The sequence below is a fragment of the Zosterops lateralis genome (assembly GCF_965231275.1).
Source record: "Zosterops lateralis genome assembly, chromosome: Z".
Lineage (NCBI taxonomy): Eukaryota > Metazoa > Chordata > Aves > Passeriformes > Zosteropidae > Zosterops > Zosterops lateralis.
The window spans coordinates 65,451,685-65,472,006 of record NC_139800.1 but is presented as its reverse complement, the minus strand read 5'-3'; the positions used below and the strand labels follow the sequence as shown (position 1 = coordinate 65,472,006).

At 39.1% G+C, this 20,322-nt stretch overlaps 1 protein-coding gene across 4 annotated transcripts in view; it reads right to left on the bottom strand.

The window, feature by feature from the left end:
• The window catches only part of MCC (MCC regulator of WNT signaling pathway), a 207,448-nt gene that overhangs the window by 22,657 nt on the left and 164,469 nt on the right, over nt 1-20,322 (bottom strand). For all 4 annotated transcript variants that reach the window (XM_083884575.1, XM_083884576.1, XM_083884577.1 and 1 more), the window contains 7 exons: nt 15,673-15,819; nt 15,287-15,376; nt 14,486-14,634; nt 12,616-12,756; nt 11,356-11,456; nt 9,000-9,183; nt 1,249-1,483 (listed from right to left, as the gene is read on the bottom strand). In XM_083884575.1, the coding sequence (XP_083740701.1) occupies nt 1,249-1,483; nt 9,000-9,183; nt 11,356-11,456; nt 12,616-12,756; nt 14,486-14,634; nt 15,287-15,376; nt 15,673-15,819 (1,047 nt within the window). The remainder of the gene's footprint in view (nt 1-1,248; nt 1,484-8,999; nt 9,184-11,355; nt 11,457-12,615; nt 12,757-14,485; nt 14,635-15,286; nt 15,377-15,672; nt 15,820-20,322) is intronic.

Genomic DNA, 20,322 nt, shown 5'->3' with positions numbered 1-20,322 from the left:
AAGAGATTTCAGGGAATATCTGCATGCACAAAAGGAGAAGAAAGCGTGATATCTGAAATACACATCTAATTATCTACCAATATCTTAACAGTACATCTTGTATGTTTTATTTATGGGGAATATACTACTGTTGGCCACAATGTATTCAAACAAGTAACATAATTTTGCATCTCCCAACAGCTAGCAAGCAATCTTTCCTGAACTGTGAATAATGAATGCATTATTGCAAAACTGTATCTGTGGTCATGGAAAAGCAGCACCAGTAACAACATAATTATCATCACCAGGCTACCACTTAGTCAGAAGCAGCACATGTGAACAAAAATCTGTAACTTTAGAAATTTATGAAACTATCAGGATTTACTGTACCACTCAATACTATCACCTATAGTATGTCTGCAATTAGTTGGCTAAATTACCACTTGCTAAAATACAGAAACTAAACTTACTTAAACTGAACCAAAATCAGACAAATTCTGAATGCAGACATACACTTTGAGCCTTTTGTACGTTCCTTTGGTGTGTTCCTAAGTTTTAGTTCATGTGTCAAAATCCATACAGAAGACAGACTTAAAATGATGCAAGCTCTAGACCTGGCCAGTAAAAATCACATCTTTTCTAGATCACATCTTTAGAGCTGGGCATATGAACCAGGGTTTTTCCAAAATCCCCTGTTAACGCAAGTCATTACACACCCTACTCTTTGCTGAGACTCTGCAGATTGCAACACAGTGCCTTGAACAGCTCAGGACTTGTGACCAACTGCCAGAGAGCATTAGGGATGACATCTGACAGACCATTTCTCCTCCCACACCAATATTAAAAGCAGCTGAATTTGTTCTGCTTCAGTTCACAAATATGCATGGTGCACATTTGCAAGCTCGTAAGTAATGACCTGTCTCTTGGAAAGTGCTGAATCATATTTTCTAGTCATCCTTGAGTAATTCAGCTGCCATTATCTCTCAAAGAGAGAGCATCTGGTTTATCAAGAAGAGTATTCCAAGTTTAGAGACACAGATGAAGTCCTCCTAATTCAGAACACACATAGCTCATCACTGTTAATGCACTGCCTTCTGTCACTTTCTGACTACTGGATTTTCTGACAGTCCAGATTATGCGTTTCAACAAAGTTACCCTTTTTTACCCAGTGACCACTATCAAAGCCTCCCATGTGTGTGACTGAGCATGTTTTGTGACTCAGGGGCATTGCCAGCAGAACAGCTCCCCTCTTGGTTAGGAATAAAATACCTTCATTGCCATGAGTTCCTGCATCAAGACTGCATTTTCCAGGTCCAGCCTCTGGCTGTCTCCACGTGGTTTAACATCATAACTAAGGGGATCAATGTGGATGCTTTCCAGCTCCAGCATTGTCAGTTTCACTGCTGCCCTGTCATTTTTCAGCTGCTGGATGTAATCCTTCAGCCGCTGTTCATCCTCCTTCGTGAACTCCGTGTCACAACTACTTGCAGTTGAGCTGGTAGTACTGAAAAGAGAAAGAATGGTATTAGAAAAAACTACATTTGAAAAAAATTCTTAATTTTTGCATCAAACTCCCTCCCAATACTTCATCAACACATCTGAGTCTTGAAAGTTCATAGAAAGGACACAGATGTAGCATGGACCAGAAGGTGTGACAAATTCAGAAAATAAATTAATTCTCTCAGCTCCATGAGAAAATTGAATCATGTGACAACTTCTCTGCAAAGCCAGATATTTAGTGCTGTGTAACCAGATTCCTTTATTTGAAATGGTGTCTTCTGAAAAAAAGTGGGTTTTTTATTTCAAAAAGGGAAAAAAGTGCTAGTTAAGACTTCTAAGCAATAACATGGCACAGCAAGCTACTCAGACACTGAGTCTTCATCTTCTTTCAGAAGAAGCATCTGCTAAGAAAAAAGAATGAACCCAGACTTGATCTGTCTCTGCTGATGACCATACCAGTTATCACCTCAGATATTTTAATGGATACTTTTTGGACTCAACCTGAGCAAAATTCCACTGGCAGATGCCAGGACAACTTTCAGTTAATGTGAAGGTGTACTCCTCAGCATACTGACATTCCTTCAGAGCTAAAGTGATTTAAAACTAACCAACAGAGTAGCAGGCATTCTAATAAAAAGTCATCATAGAAGACTGGGTGTATCTTCTGAAAAAATGAGGGCCCATTACTCTGCCCCGTAAGTGTTTACACAGAGATTGTAGAAAGGGGTAATAATGTCATTAGAGCAATGGTGGCTGAGTGCTGCCTACCCACCTTCATGCATGCCAGTGCTGCAGGGGGCCCAGACTGACACAGCTGAAGCATTCCAGGGCTGAATATAGTTGCAATAACACTAAAAGGAAAATAAAATGCTATGTTGTTTCTATAGCCTCACTCAAAGCTGCCTGCTGTCTCTTGAGGTCCTGTAATCAGCTGCTGGGTGAGGGATAAGTCATCCATTAACTGTGCCTGTCTGGAATGCTAGATGATCTCAGTTATCAGCAGGGGAATAAATTACTTTCTGTATCAAATTGCACTGCTGTTCAACATTTTTGTACTAAGAAAAAAAGCCCCACCTGCTAGATGCTGTGAGAGCCAAGATGATGTCCTAAAATATTATGTGTCTGCAAAGGGAAGCCTATCAAGATAGGCTTGATTTTTCTCTCTCCTTTGGTTCTACTTCAGCTAAAGCTATATTGATTTTAAAGTGCTTCAAATAATTGCCCATCTTCCCACAAATTCCAAGCACAGCTTTGGAGAAGACAGAGAATTGGACGGTTTACTGAGATTTCTCAAAATCCTTCCCCATCACGAAATATTGCATTACAGCTCTCTACTACATTCCTATGTCAATTTCACATTATTCCCTCCTTTTCTGAGGGATAAGAGGTGCCTGCCATAGTTGACTCAACTGTGAATTCATCTTTGCTTTTGTTTTCACCCATCCCCTTCTGCAGTGGAGCTTAAGAGCACTCAGTACCTATATACATAGAAATCCTCTCAGGCTGAAACAATTTTTTGTTCATACTGTTTCTTGATTAAAAAATCATGAAACACTTAATAAATCCTGCTTTACTGAGTCTAAAGGCATATTGTTGAATTAGATATTTATATAAAAATAATGAGGATAGACAATGTGAGAAGAACTTAATTCTGTACTGAAGTCATGTTGTAAGTTTCTTCCTCAGCACCCAAAGACTGCAATTGCAGAGCTTTTCTGGATTAAATGTAAAACAGCTGTTGTTAGAGGAAGGATAGCTTTAAAGTCTTCAAATCCTGGGGCACAAAAACCTCACCTCAGTTTTTGCTTGAAAAGGAAAGAAAACCTAGCAACCCAGCACTCCTGCTGCAAATGAAACCTGAGCAAAAAAAAATCGCTGGAAGTTTATTGTTATGTTGAGCTGGACCTCATACTCCATGCATATTCACAGATCTTGGCCCTTGAAGACCCACAGTTATGCACATATATGTCAGGGGAGTGCAGTCCAAACTGAGGAAGGCAGTCTGGGCTGCTGCCAGTGATATGCAGGCAGCTTTTACTTCAGTCCTGGCTGGCTGCCTGCCTGCCTGTCTGCAGCTGAGTTGGCTCCTCTGGTGAACTGCTAGCAAGATGCTCTTCTAGTGGTCTGGGGGTTTTTATTTTTGTTTTGTTTGGTTGTTTTTGTTGTTGTTTTTTGTTTGGTGTTGGGTTTTTTTGTCATTGTTGGGTTTTTTGGGGGGGGTTTTTGTTCGTTTGTTTGGGTGTTTTGGGTTTTTTGTGTGTGTGTGTGTGTGTGTGTGTGTGTGTGTGTTTTGGTTTTTTGGGTTTTTTTAAGAAGTTGGAAGGAGCTCAGCAAGAAACTTGTATCTCAGCCAGCACACAAGAGGACAAGAATCTTCACCCTCCCCCTGCATTTAGGAGCACATCCCACCCAGAAGACCAGAAGCAGTTGGGGTAGAAGGGACAGCACTGCAGTTTCTGATCTCCCCAGTAACCCTTCCAGGGTGTGCTGCCCCAAAAACTCCACCAAACAGTTCTCCACAGCCACAGCACTGGTCTGTTACTGCTTTCTTCAAGAGATGACAGCAGCTGAGCACTTCATCTCGAATTTCTGATATTGTCCTCCCTTCTGAATAGCAATCAGGACAAAGGAAAACATTTATAGTATAATGCATCCATCCAAAAACCACAGGAAACTGTTGCAAAAGATGTGCAGTTTCTCATTTCTCGAGTGTTTAGGTAAGGACAGAGAAAGGATCACAGTTTTCATCACAGCTGGAGGGAATACAACAAACATTAACCTGCCCATTCTCATAGATGCTGTAATAGAGCAAGAAAAGAGAAATGTTCTTCACACTTGCTTAATTCCTTGAGTCTTTTATGATGATGTCATGCCTGGGTGATGTAAAATTAATTTTCGTAGACAGTTTGTGGAAAATATGGGGGCTGGTACAGCACACTCAGTCTTATTTGCTGGCTTAAGTGTGTGAAAATAAAAAGCAGTGAATGGATATAAAAGAGGCTTCTGGCAGTGCTTCTCTTTGAGTAGCGCACTTCAAAAATTTATCCATAAAACCCTATATAAGCATCACTTTATCTTTCAAAAATCAAGTAAATACATTAATATATTTGCAATTAAGCAATGGTAGGGATAATGCAGTTAGTAGAACTGAGATTAACATTGTCAGAATTGAATCCATGAACCTGCCTGAATACCTGCACACAAACCAATGCTTTAAATAATGCAACTGATTCACAGTACACACATCCCAAACACCTTCTTTCTAGCTGAACATTGTGATCTGAGACCTGGGTCAGCACAATGCCAGAAGATACTAACTTCCTGAGAAACTTAAAAATACCCCAACCAGACAAGGGACAAACAATAGGTAAAATCAGGGCCTTTGATAAACTGCTCTGCTTTCTTCTGAGACTGTTTCAGTCCAGCAACAAAGTGTTACACAAGTAACACTGAGATATCTATTTGGATAGTTCCAAATAACTGATTTGCACGCCTCAGCCAAGATAATCTTGTCTGTCACCGACTTATCTGAAACCTGAGATGGTTCTGACAAGAGATATTTGGAGACCCCTGAGCCTGTCAGGGAAACTTCTAAGGCTTTGCCCTGGAAGAATCTACCACTGACTCCTAGAATACTTCATAGCTTAGGGTGAGCAAAAAGGCTTCCCCCCAGGGTGCTCTATAGCATTATGTTAATCTACCTCAGTTTTGCTTTTCCCATTGGTCCATGGGCCTTGCCCACCTCTATTGGTCATACATGTCCCCAGTTCAAGAAGGCTTCTCCCTTCCCTGTTTCCCCACTGGTTGTGGCTCCACTGATGGTCTGCTCTTATGTCCCCTACAGATCATTGCCCTTTGCCCTGCCCTCGTAATGCCCCTGTGAGCAGAACATTGGCTCCTGACCCCCACACTTAACCCTGGACATTCCTTTGATCTGTGCCTTTCTGTCCCTGAAACCTTCGGCATCAATCTGCAAAATAAACCTTGCTGAAACTCATAGAGGAGACCCCTCCTGCCTTTCTTCGCTGAGTTAACTGTGGTGTGTTTGTGTGTGTGGACTTGAGAGCCTTGCCTGTGTGCCCACCCAAGCAGCTTCTCCAGAACAGATGCTTTTTGGGGAGAGCAGCAACCACCATCCATCTCCATGCTGCTACAAGATATATTCCTACCGCTGACTGAGTTCAGATATTTTGCGACGATGTATAATACTGAAAAGAACTGCCTTTGCATATAAGGGACCAGATCTGTCCTCCCGTGAACCCAGATGTAACGCTGTGCTTACCACCACAGCAGAGAATAAAATACACCATTTTCAGTCAGTGTTACAACTGGGCTTCTTCTCTTTTGTTTCCTTCCAAAAAGTGCAATCAGTCAAACCTTGTTGGCAATGTATGTTCTATACTTAGCTTCTGTTCATTTTAAATAATTATGACTTCCAACTACATTGCAAACCAATTTGTTTTCAAAAACTGAATTGGCAACATTACCATGGTGCTGCTGCCACTCTAATTTGGATGCACTTTCATTGCCTTTCATTTATTTGTATTTCAGTTGCTCCCTTTTACAGTCTTTAACCACTCATCACTAGTGGCTCACCAAGTACTCTCAGTAATGTGTTCAGTGATTTGACATTCAGAATCTCATCTGAAATTTCAAAGCCCAAGATGGGTCAACAATTCCATTGTAAATCCATATTCGACAGGATTTTAAACAACAGGGAGAATTAGTCATTTGTCACAAGTCTCAGCAAAGGATAGTTTTCATCATCCTACTACCACTTTATTAATTTTGTATCAAAGGGAAAAAGTAGCAACGCATAACTGCAACTAAAACCCTGAAACACTGAAGGCAAGAAAAATCAGTTTTGCAGATTCAAAGTATGTTTCAAATGAATACTGTAAAAATATTTTCACAATGCTTCCCAAGTGGTGGGTGGTTCACACAGCACACACTGGAAGTGAGAGGAAATGACCATAAATTGTGCCAGAAGAGGTTCACATTAGATGCTAGAAAAAAATTTTCATGGACAGAGTGGTCAGGTATTGGAATAAGTTACCCAGAGAGACAGAAGAGTCACCATCCCTGGATGTGCTCAAGAGGTGTCTGGGTGTGGCACTTGGGGATAAAGTTCAGGGGTGGTTATAGTGGTGCTGGGGTAATAGTTGGACTGGATGACCTTGAAGGTAATCTTACAGACTTGATTATTCTGTGATATAAACATATGAAAGTGCATGTCTTTTGAACCAAGACAGGCTGTCCATCAATGGGCTGGCACAATGTCATGCATCTATACACTGAAGAGGAGATTCCTCTTTTTTGAGAAGGGTTCACAGGAAGAACAATCTGAAAACACCCCTAACCACGTGTCACTTGAACACAAGAGAAGGAAAGAAGACAAGATTTATATTTTCTGGAGAAGCTGAAGTCTTAAAGATGTTTTCAATGACATGTATGCTTAGGCAAAGATAAATTACTTTGGGCATGGCAGAGGGGAGAAGAACAACAATCAGTAAGTGACAATCAGATCAGGGTGCCCATGTCACAGATTCCTGATTTGCTGTGTGCTCTCTGGGTGAGTGACAACAGTTTTTATCTCCTATTTCCCACATATAAAAAAATTGTAGAAGTTACCTAATTTAGAATAGTTTGTTGTTCCACACCAGAAAAAAAAAAATACTACAGTGATAATAATGGCTCAAGCTAACACATTTCCTTCATATAAGAACATAAAATTTGCACTTTCGTAGTCATGACATAGTTTATCCTGATGACATTTTAAATCCTATGCCACCTTAAACATACTCTGCTGAAAATTTATCTACTGAGCCAACACCTTACTTCGACACATACATACATGTCCAGCTGACTATAAATGAACACAAACACAAACTTATCCTCCCAAAAATTCTGCTAAAGCAAGCAATGTCTGTAGAGGTCACCTTCCTACCAAGCACTTTCAGTGCAAGTCTAGGAAAGCAAACACTGAAACAAGAACAATCCCTCTTCCCCCCAGTTCTTCCCTGTCTATACTGGAAATGGCCTGAACTGTTTTCAAGAAAAATAAATTACTATGCCTTGACTACATGCCATATATCTCACAAGGAAGAAAAACATTGAGGTAGTTCTGACAAACTGAAAATGACCCTGTCAAACAATAGAATGGGAAACAAGTTTGGCTTGTTTCTACACTAGGTGTTACTACATGTAGACACAGACAACATGTTCGCATACAGAAATTACATGAAGCTGTTTCAAGCACTTGACTTGCTGTGTCTTACGCTATATACGGCTTAAGATATAGCAGATACAGCAAGCCAAGTGACTGAAACAGTTTCATGTAATTTCTTTCCAAACCTGGTTTAAATGCTTTTAGTACAAAGTGCGATCAGTGTGCTACTAGCATAAGTGCAGCCACAATAATTTCTATGTAAAGACACAGCTTTCTTGCACCGAGAGTGCACCAGAAAACTTCTCTGAATAAAACATTCAAATTCACCTCACATTAGGACCCTGTTCCCTCAGATTACCTTTCTGCTCACTGTTTAGCAATTCCATGCCAGTCATACAGCAGGAAATAAGATCCTTTGGAGGAGGCATCAGCAAGAAGAGGAAATGATACAGTACTAAAATAAACTTCTGAAGTGTCAAAAAATGACAGCCTTTGAATAAAGAACTGGCTAGAAAATGGAATTAAAATGACGTTTTAGAGCAAATCTGAGAAACAAAAATAACTCTTAAAGAGAAAAATGTTCATCTATATTTATCCAGGACACTTGCCAGATTTGTATCCATACACAAGCACACATATTTACTGCAGAGTACAATTACACCACAGGCAGGCAAAAACTCAAAACGAAGCTGCTGGCAGATATATTTGAACTGGAGCACTTCTGCAATAATAGCTCATTTATGTTTCATTATTTTACAGGTCTTCAGAAAAACTGCAATATCCAGTCTTTCTTGGAAGAATCCAATCTATTCCATGCCATGAGTGAAAAGAACAGAACAGGAAGAAAGAATTTAGAGGGGTGCAAAAGGTAAGGAAGAAGGGAGAGAAAATGGTTTAAAACAGAATGGTTAGATTTACAACATTTAGAAAACAATTCTTGAGTGCCCCAAAATGCCAGTGAAAGCCTGCTTCAGATCTCTGGTTCTCTGCACGTCCATGCTGTCTGCATACAACAGATATGAGTAACAAGTACATGATTTAAGTTCCAATAAAACAGCAAGAAAGTCATTGTAGTAAAACACATGTAATGGTTTTGCCTTTTATGAGGAAGATCAAAGTTCTGAGTCACCCATTTGCAACAAACTTAAACAAAACTCTTCTTGGCTGGGCTTGCTCAAAGTCCAAAGACAATTAGACCACTGAGGCATGGCGACTTATAAATCCAAGCAATCCAAGCATAGAAGCCAAAGGACTGAGGTGAGCAGAGGTAGCTCAGCAAATACAGTAGAACATAACTTTTTGTCTGGAATCAAAGACCAGGAGATTAGGAGAGCAGAAGAGTTGCAGTTACCTGGTGTGACTGTTGGAGGACAGGCTTTCCCAGGGCTGCACGCTACAGCCTGTGACTGCATAGGCTCCCCCACAGCTCCCATCCAGCTTCATCAGCAAGGCTTTTGCTGCATTCTCAGCTGTCTTCCTGCAGTCATGAGCCCTCTTAAGTATCTGTGTAACATTTTCATCACCTGTCTGGTCCCCTATTTTTCAAGCAAACAATGTTTCAGACAGAAATTAAGGCAAGAGATCTTTCTACTTGCTCTCAGTTTACACCAAGACAATGACAATAAATTACCAATCTGTGAGATAAAACCAACTTCATTTCCTTGTGAGCATCAGTGGTAACTGGGATACTGGTCTGAATGCATCCTGCTCCCAGTCACAAGCTCCAGGTACTTGTGGCTCCAGGCAACATGTCATAAGTGATGCAGGATTTTAGCTTGTCTGTTTGTAATGGTGTGCATTCTGCATTAACATTAAATTTAGATGCTCAAATTATGAATACACTGAAAAGCTTCTGCCTCGATTATGACTCTTACTCCAGTTGGTGCAGTGTAATTCCACAGTGTAGTCATCTCCAGACCTTCTCTTCACAGGCACTTTGATCTCAAGCCTGATGGTTTGCCAGAACACCTTCTTACAGGCTACCTGGCCAGGACTGCCCTGCTGCTCAGAAGCAGCCTCTCACATCTTACAGTCATGAATACTAAGCCAAAAAAGAAAACTAGCCCTGGTTTATTAAATTGATATAATTTTTAGTGGTTATACAGCTACCTGTGTAGTTTCAGGAGCAGCAGGACTGAAACCACCACTGTCACTACTCGTACAGTCCTCCAGCTGCAGTCAAGTCATGTTACTGGCTTCACAGAAAATCTACAAATGTATTTGTAGATTAAGCTACATATCCATACCTCAGCAAAACCCAACAGCTTGCTCTGTGTTGGATTTTCATTTAATCCTTGTTCAACTCAATTAGCTGGACTTCACACTTATTGAGTGAAGTGCATGCACAAGAAGTAACATTAATAAGGAAGAAAGGACGGGTGAATGTTCTGTTAAGAGAAGCTGGATATGCAACCCCCACGACTTTTCCACTCACAGATGTTGATATAAAGTTTGATCTTCAAATCAATAATCTTTTATTTTATCTAAGTGTGTTAATCAAATTTCATAATGAAGTAAACCACACACAATTTCCTCCATGCTGTGCTGTGTAATGGGAAATTTGCACTATTTCTATCTCAAGGCTGTAACTGAGAATACCATAATTAAGAGCTGTAGACAGACACCTACATAAAAATTTAACTACAGTCTCTTCCATAAAATGCATGTCAGATGAAACCCAAAGTATTTCTCCCTTATAAGGTTTCTACCACCTACAGGAGTAAAAAATCCAAGCCTAAATTCACTTTTGCTACTCACTGATCTCAGCCAGCTGGGAAAAGTTCCCAGGCACATTGTGGAAAGGAATGAACACAGTTTGGAGAAAGGTGGAAGAAAATCTCAGACATGCTCTCTACTTAGAAGCCAGTGCTCCTAACACACCAGGCACTTGCTATGACTTAGCACAGTATGAAGTTATTCTCTTTCTGAATGTTTCCCTTTTTTCTACTTGAAGATTATTGTGACTGCCTTCTCCTATCACCAAAATGAATGGAACTACTAACACTGGAGTTTCATTGTGTAATCACCTCTTTCCATCAGAAGAATGGAGCCAGCAGAAATGTCAAGCTCCAAATTTCTGAATTGCACTGTATCTATGATAGTGGCTTGTTCCAGTACTTAGCAGGTAGCATATTAAAGAACAATACCTAGCCACAGGATTAACTAACCACAAAATAAGAAAAATCCAGAACATACAGGCTAAACACAAGACAGAATGTTTTAAAATTCTAGAGCAAAGGTAAAATGGGGTGAAAAATTACCATTTCTTAGAATGTTTTATTTGTAACTACTCAACACTACCTTTGTATTATTTTAATCCCAGTTTTTCACAGATTAGACTGTTTCTGAGGAGTCAATCTTACTGAATTTGGACTTGCAACTACCACAGCTGTATGGTGCTAACCCACCTGTGCTCACAAGTATTGTTTAATTATTCTGCTGTGTACAGTTGCATGCCTACAACAATCTCACTCCTGCCAGAAGAGGCATCTCCTCGTGATAGCATACACAGGTGAATTTAAATTGCTCTCTTGCATTTTTCCCCTATTTTGGGGGTGTGTAAACTAATTTAAGTAGTTAAAAACAAGAAATGACTGAAGAGCATTCTTAAATAATTGGTCATGACATGACTCACCAGTACAACCAATTTCTAATGCTAACTGACATGCCAAAAAATACTTAAATTAAGCGATTCATTGACATCTTACCAACAGAACCAACACCTGCAGCTCTGAATTGCCCAAGAATGAGACTCTGCTCACTTTCTGCCAACGCCAACAGCAGCTCATATGCTTCTATGCACTGTTCACTGAAAGAAAAAACAAAAACCACACAAAATATTAACTGCAATTTAAAGAAGTACACCTGCAATAGCAACAACAAAAAAAGAGATATTTGATTAACAGCATGATTATCTAGTATTTGTCTAGCAGCAGGGATATTAAATAACATTCTACACATAGCTTCTAACACAAGCATTCAGCAGTCTTCCCATTCTTGAAACAGTGCCAGGCTGGCCTCAAGTAATGTAACAAGACGAAAGATAAGGGAGTGACCTGAAATAAAGGAAGATCCAGAAGCATGTTTTTAAACAGGTGACAATACAAACAGTGGTCAAGATGATTGCTTTGAGAAACTTTTCCAAGACCTTCTTGCTATACAACATATAACAACAGTATTGTATACAATATAATTATACTACCTAAAATGTTGTAAGCAGAAAAGAAGCACAAAAAATACTTCTTCCTCTGTCCTGGCTCTAAGGTGTTCCTCCTTACAACAGGACAGCTTCCAATTATATTTATGAGTCACACAATCCCTGTTGCATTTTAATGTTTTTAAAAATACATCCTAATATACTATTAGCAATTAACACTTCATTGCAATTTGCTCAAGGTTGACAGTAAAAGAATATATTCTTTAAAAGGCTCATGATTTGTTCCAAGACCAAACCTGCCTGTCCCAAATTACTTGCAGTTGAAGGTGTTAAGTGACATCATATTTTTGTGAACAGTTTGATGGAAATTTAGATACTTATTACCAAATGCCAAGCCATTAATCCACAATTCCAACTGATGCAATACAAAGTCATTCTCAGTTATGTGGAGTTTAACACTCTCTGGTTCACTGGTCTTGGGAAAAGTACAGAGAACTTGTATCTTAAGGCTGGATTCAGCAAGACAGTCTGAGCCTGCACACAACCCCTAATTCAAATGTTAATTCAGTATTTAAGAATTAAGAGATAAGCCTCTACATTCCTGTTAGATGCTGGTCAAATACAGTTGAAATATACTGTAGAAACTTCAGTTGGGTAGTGAGGCAGGTAGTTTAACCAAAGGGGTGCTTTTTCAGAGAGGAAACAAAAAATAAACCGTAACTACGTCACACCAACAACTTCACTCCCAGACACTTCTACCAAGTCTCCCTGAGCTCCCTCTTCCTGGCTGAGTCCCTGGGTAGGTACCTACCTGTACTGCAGTGCCAGCCTGAGGGCTGTAGCATTGGACTCGTACTTGCCCACAAGCATGCTCATCCTCTCTGCATTGCTCTTGCACTCCTCCAGTGTTATTGTCAGCAAGTCATTCTGGGATTTCAGGTGTTCAATACGGCTGCAAAAAAAACCCAAGTCATTTGCAACCATCAAGCTTAACTTGCAGTCATTGTCCTGAAAATTCTAGGACAATCATACTTTGAAGCAATGAAAATTTCTTGGTCTACAGAAGTGTTTTTTAATGAAAATGGCAAAATCCATCAGTTCTGCACTGCTTATCAAAAGCCAAGGGGATAGAAATTTCTCTTACATCATCCTTTTCTCCTCCTCACAAAATGTAGTCATAACCCTGTGCAGCAGCAGCAAGCAGAACACTGCACCCTTGTTATGCAGCCACAAGACTGCATAGGACAGTTTCATATTAACCTTTTGCTCAGTTTTTCTGCCTTCATTCCCCACTTTCTGCTGCCACATTTGCAATTTGTTTTAAATGGCATATTCATTAGTGTGATTGTGGGTATGCGCAGGGATCATGCAGTAGCATAAAAGCCTCCTTTCTTCTAAAAATCCAGAGTAACTGTTCCACCTGAAGTCATGTTTGGTTTGTGATTACAGAGGAAACTTCCAAACTACGAATGAGGTTTCAGTGGTGCAATGTAACGTCCAAATACTCTGGCAAAAGTCAAACAGAAGCTTAACTGTAATACCCTCCTCAATGAGGTTAACCCTGAACATGAAAATGAAGATTCAGAGTATCAGTATTACTATTTATTCTCTCTGCTGACAACTGAACCATACATTTTGGCCTAACTGTAAAAACTGAATATATGCCAAAACCAGAGAGACAAACAATTTGAAACCTTGCACAGGTAGCTAATGGAGAAATCCATGCCATTCAGGACTCTAAAATCACTGAATTCTTGACAAACAAGAATGAGGAGGGCTAATATACCATTTGTTCAATTACCAGAATAAAGCCCTGACTTTTCTAGATGCTAGAATTGTCACTTTCTGTATCCTGACATCTTCTGTAATGATACATGCTGTCAAAACATAGTTGTGCAGTGTACAGAAAAAAAAAAAAAGAAAAAGAAAAAAAAGGAAAAAAGAAAACAAGAGTCACGTTTTGCAGCACTACAAAAACATGAGCTATAAATAAAAAGAGATATTGTACTGATCAGACTAAATTTCAGCTGGCAGTGGGGAAGACAATTTGGATAGAGACATGCTGAGACACGATTCTTGTATTCCTGATCCACAGTTTTGATTTTATGTGCCAAAAAAAGACATAAACCACTGGTTTTGATAGAGTTTGCTAAAGGATAATAACACCAGCAGTATTTTAACTGTAACCAGAAAGCTGCAATCTTTCTTCTGCAGCAAGAAACCTATTTGCTGGTACAAATGCCACACCGCTACACATCAGTACTTTTACTGAGACAGTTAAATGGTATTATTCTGTTTCTTCAGAACAAAGCAAAGCAAGCTAATTCCAGAATGATGGAGACTAAATTATAGGACTCCTTGTTTGAAGGAGTAATGTGTCTTATAAAAAAGATGTCATGACTACTCAGTCAGTCACACAGAGAGGGACACTCCACAGTGCAGATGGGCAAGGTGCTGTGCTGATCTAATAACACACAAACAAACTCATACTCATGGAAAGAATCCTTAGCACACGATTCAATCTCCTCTCCAGCAACCACGTTCCATGTTTATCTGCAGCTGCCACAGCTGAGCTGGAAATGAACTAAGAAATGTTCAAAAAGGGTAAAAAAAGCAGTCAACTTTAATGAAGCTAACAAAAGACAACATGTGTGATGTGCACATCTAACTTTCCAGCTCACCTATTTAATCTCTCCGTCTCCACTTCAAACTCTCGGATTTTGCTTTCAGAGATAGCAGATCCATGTGAATAGAGAGTCTGGAAGATTTCCTGGATGTTTGAGCAGTCTTGGAGCGAATGTGCCAAATGTTCAGCCATGGTACTAGACACCTGCACAAGGCAGTTAATAGATCATTGTGAATAGATACCCACTGGATTTCTCCCAGATACTTTCTGCATGGAGAACTGCATTTACTTGCATGCACTCGCTTCAATGCATTCATTATTCAGTTTTTGTTACAAATTCTACATTGAAGAGAACACTTACAAGATTCCACTTTTAGAAGCCATTTTGCCCTAAAATTCTACTAACCAAGGGTGAAATCCACTATTTCATTATACATTTAAAAAGCCTACTATGCAAGTTATTCTTGGGAGCTTAGCAAAGGGTTAGAGCCAAGTTCTTCAGTAAAAACAAATACACAGTAACAACAGCGTTATTGATTTACACTGGCATTTCAAAAGCAGAATCCAGTTCGTTGTTGGTTAAAAGCTGTGCAATAAAACTGGAGAGTCTTCTTGAAGAATATTTTGGTGGAACTGACTTCAAAATTTTTCTCTTGAAGTCACTCGTGAGAATGATTTCTAACTACTAGTTATGAAAAAAAGAGTTCTTAATACCAGGTGAAATATTCTTTGTTGAAATATTTTCCTCAAACTAGCTTTTAAAGTATTTTCAGATATTTCACATATTAATTTTAAAAAGAAAGCAATGCTCTTATTGGAACACAGATCATGCGTGCATGCAGTTCTTAGTCCTTACCCCTATGCTGCTGATTTCTGATCCTAAGACAGGTCTATCAGATGATGAAGACTCTGATCTTGTCTTTGACAACTTCACTCTTTCAGCAATCTGTAAATCAGAATGCTGCACAGGTTACACAGCAGCCCACACCCCATAAAGATCACACAAACTCTATCTGTTCTAGTTACACTTGCAAAGCTGAAGCAAACTTCTAGAGAACTGAGCCCTGCACTATAACTGAAGGAACTACTATCAACAATGTTTAATTCCTTTCCACAGCTCAAGTTCACGGACCTGCTCAGGACTCCCCTAAACATCTCCCAATTAATCCCACACTTGCACAGCACAAAATGAAGCCTGCTTTTCCCAGGCTATGAGAAAGATTACAAACACACAAACACCACCTTGGCAATGGGAATGTCATTGCTGCTGCTGCTGGTACTCAGCTCTCCCGTGCTGGGGTTGACGGGCCGGTTGGCAGGAGTGAAGCGGCTGGGGCTGGATGGGCCCGTGGCCTGCATGCTCTGCAGACGAGTCTGCAGCTCCCGAACCTGCAATAAAACATAACATTCTGATTTTTCCACTTCTATGGTTTTAAATAGTCTGGAGTTTTTCTCAATGTCTAGCCAAGTCTAATTGTTACATTTTCGTACTGTGGTGGCCGCAAGTTTTCACGTGGGGAGCAGATGAGCGGAGGTTCTTTTAAAATCCCACTGCTATAAGTTCTTTAAACTATATGCAATGTGGAAATATGCAAACATACCATTGTGGAATAATTACTCAAAATATCAGCTGTACTATAGGTATAGAAATTATTCTTTTTGGGGTAAAGCTAATGCTCTGGCCTAAGATAATGATGGCTAAACAAATCAAATGACAATCATCCTGTTAATGGAAAACTCCAGTGCCGAAAAAAATACTTGACATAAATAACTCACGTGATGACTTGGTCTATTTAAAGGTTAAAGAAATTCAAACATTAATCATGCTTCAAAACTACGGTCAACTAAAGCTACCATTTAGTGAGTAATGTACAGACAAAAAAAATATCAGCAAGGTAGTCAACCAACAGTCTGCAAAAGCTCTCTGTAAACATAGCCTGCAAACACTGCATGGTCCTCATAACACATTGGATACTTGTAGAACTGATGTCAAATGATTTTCAGTTTAAAGGTTAAAAAAAAAAAAAAAAAAAAAAAAAAAAAAAAAAAAAAAAAAGGAAGGTCTGCAGGAGCCAAACTATGGCTGTGCTAAAGATTATAGTGTTTACCTTGGTATAGTTCTGAACAGACAAGGAATGGTTGGCTTAACACAACAGTTCTGACACAAGGTAAAGTGACAGAGCTCATTTTTCTCACAGATCTCAGTGTGAGATAGGAGAAGGTTAAGGAAACCATCTAAAAAGGAGATTCCCCTGAACACAGTTTTCCTTAAATACACAAGTTTCTATGCAATTTTGTTGGAACACTCTTGAGAAAAAAACAGAACTTGTGAAATTTTATCAGAAGTCCAGTCAAGTAAAGTTCTGCCCATTTGATATCTCCCCTTGTATTCTGCATGAAATGCAACTGTGATTCCTACTGTCTAAAGAAAGGTGGGATTTTATACTAAATGCATTTATACAAAGACTAAGCAAGCCGATGTCCCTTAGTCAAAAAACCTCAAAATTAAAGTTGCATCAAAGCTGAGACTTTCTTAGGTGTAGGTGCATCTGGATAGTGTTTTATCAATCTCTGCTTGAAGCAGCAGCAGCAGTCATGTTTTCTGCACAACAGATACTGCAGAGATGAAAGAGTTCAAGTCGGAACACTCTCCAGTCACCAAAGCAGTATTTTATGCCTCCTACAATTCTCTACAGCCTGCTCCTATTTCCTGAAGCGCATCCCTGCCTCTCCATCTTTTGTATGCAAACTGAAGGAGAGATTGCCTGACACTTAGTGTCAAAAGAATTTTTAGTATTTACAAAATACAAAAAAAAGATAGAACAACCTGTGTGTTTTACATCACATGGTATTTTTCAAAAGCTATACGTTGCAACAATAAAAACACATAAAGTCACAAGGCACTTCTAAGTTCCCTGTTCAGCTGGGGAAGAGCACTGTATCTTGAACAAACCTATTCCAAATAAATAAAGTTCACAAAACCTCAAAATAAGTCCCCCAATGTTAAAAGTAACTTGCTGAAAAATTGATTTGGGTGCTTGACGCAGAATTATGCATCTTAACTGCGATTTTCTCATGAAGTTAACTGAGCAAAGTGTATGAAGTGCACATCCATATCAAGTATCTTCTACATATTTGCAGCTGAGGCCTCCTTTGTTCATACAGACATATTTAGCTTCAACATGGGTACAGCTGCACTAATGTAAACCTTAAGGACAGAAGTGCTCTACTGGTGCAAACCAGTAATTTCAGCCTGTTGGTATGCATAAACCTGAAATAACCACACAAGCATATTTTTGCTTGTGGATGTCAGTGCAGATAGGATTTGTACTGTGGCATTGACAGTGAAAGGAAAAAAAAAGTAACCCCCAAACTTCATTAAGTCAAAACTGCCATTTATTACTATTTCTTTCAACCCAGGCTATTTGAAACTAAATTCTCCCAAGTGCTTAAATTACAGCACTGTTCAAAAGCAAATGAATAGGAAGACCATTTGGATGTATTTTTCCTAAAATAAAACCCCAGCCTCCATGTCTAACTTAAAATTTGCTAAAAACTATTCACCTATGGTCAGAAGTCAGTCCTGGAAACTGCAGTCCAAAAGCAAGTAGCACTTTCACTTTAACTGCACCCAGGAAAGAGAGTGGTAAACTTGCTTAGATGCCAAGTATTGGTAGACTCTGAAGTTTAGAACTACCTTATACAAAGACTGTATCATGCAAACCTTTAATGCAGATAGGTTTCCTTTATTCTGTGTTTTCTTACAGGGAAATAACTTTCGGCCAGGATTACAAAGCTAATTATTCATACAAGTCTGTAAAACAACACTGGCAACAGAAAGAGAAATGAACACAGCTAAGAGTTTAGTCAGGTAAAGCTTTGTTCAGGAAAGCACTTCTAGAAGAAAACTCAGAGCACAGTACAGTTATTAATCTGTGCAACTCACCACCTTAATATTGGATCATAGAAGCAACCATGAAAAGAAGCTGTCTGATTATCTGCCCTCCTTGAATGTATTTACTAAGTCAGGCCTTCATTTATGAAATTACATGCTGAACTGACTGCTATAAATAACTGCACTAATTATAGCAACACTGAGTGCTAGATGCTAATTCTGAGCAGGATAACAGGGCAAGTTTTTCTGACCTGTAAAATTACACATCTCACAATTCACACATTCACCAAGCATCTCATGACTGGGTTGCCCACCTACCACACTGCTCAGAGAAACATTAGATAATTATTTATGTTCACCAAAACCTCCATTGTAAATGGAGGAGTTGCCAGCATCTCTTCAGAAAGTACTTTTCCAACCTGGCAGTAAAAGACCAAAGAAGAGAAAAAATACCCCAAACCCAAATCAGAGTTCAAAAAGAGTAATTTTCTTCTCTGGTTTAGTGAATGCCCAGGTTATGAAAAAGACTGGTTTTAAAAGCAGGATTAAAACTTGTCTGACCCCCTGTGTCAAGTCTTTAGCATTATTACCAATGTAATACAAATTATTCTGAATGTTAGCTCATAGAATGAAGGTAAACTGCAGTACTGCACATGACACACAATAAACATTTCGAAATAGGAGCGAGAGGAAGGGAATATCTTACAGAAAATCAGTGACAAATTGGCAAAATGCAATGGGTAAAGAGAAGTATAGAAACCAACCCAAAAGAGTTACATTTTAAGACAGGAAGAGTGTGGATTTCTGCGTTTGGAAGGAGGAATAACAAAGAAGGATTTAAAGAAAAATTTCTTGAGTCCTTTCATCATACTATTTTAAAAACAGAAACAGAAGGGTAAAAAAGTTGCCATAAACTCCAGAAGCACTGAAACGAGGTGGAAACTAGCAAGCAGATCTTACTATATACGTTCAGAAAAAAAAGAGTTGAGAATGAAGAGAAATGGGAGAAATCCAGGGAAATGTCTGTGAAATCCAGAAAAAAAGGAAAGGAAGGATCTTCTGAATGACTGGAGGAAGTCCAAGAAATTACAGAAGTAAAGAATGCTGGAACCCTGGAAAGAGCAGGATCAGGTGCATTGAGTGAGACACAAGACAACAGAGCCATTAGGTTTCAGAGCAATGGATAGCCTAGATACCAAAAAAAAAAAAAAAGTCGGGTGCAAACAGATGTTCTCAAGTTATTAATACCAACATGAGTAACTCAAAATGTCACTTATTATTATTTGATGCTTTGCAATTGAGCCAATTGTTGACCTGCATTTCTAATTTTTTCCTTTGAAATCTGAGAACAGGAGTAGGAAATAGTGAAAAATTAAGGGTAATTTCTTATCACCTTAAGAACTAAATAAAAAGAAAGGATAGAAAAGGGGCTGACACTACAGCAATACTCAGTTTATAAAAGACTTAATAAGCTATTAATAGGTGTCACAGACATGTTTGTCCAAATGCATCATGGGCTATAGGAAAATATTTCAGTGGAATATTCTCACTATTTGTAATCTGACTCTGAAAAGCATGTTTTTAGTCTTTTTATTTACACATGCATAGTGACAACCACGCGATTCATTAACATATCCTAAATAAAAAAACACAGCTACAAACTGCCTGGTTTTGTCCCTGATTTCCACATTCAAAGGACACCTGCTGCTTTTGTTTCTAAACCAGTTTCAAATGAGGGACATGCCTGTGATTCTTTTCATTCTACCCTACTTGTGACCTGTTTCATCACACAGTACCTTTGAACCCATCAAGTAACAGGACTTTTTCCTCCCAGCATTTTAATGCTGGTTCCTTTCCTTTCCCCTATTATACAGAGGAGGAAGATGAAATACAACAAACCACAGGGAGTGAACTTCTCCCACTTTCTAATTTATTCATGCATACTGCAGATCTGTGGAGGAGGAGATGCCAAATGAAACACCAGTGTAATAATTTGA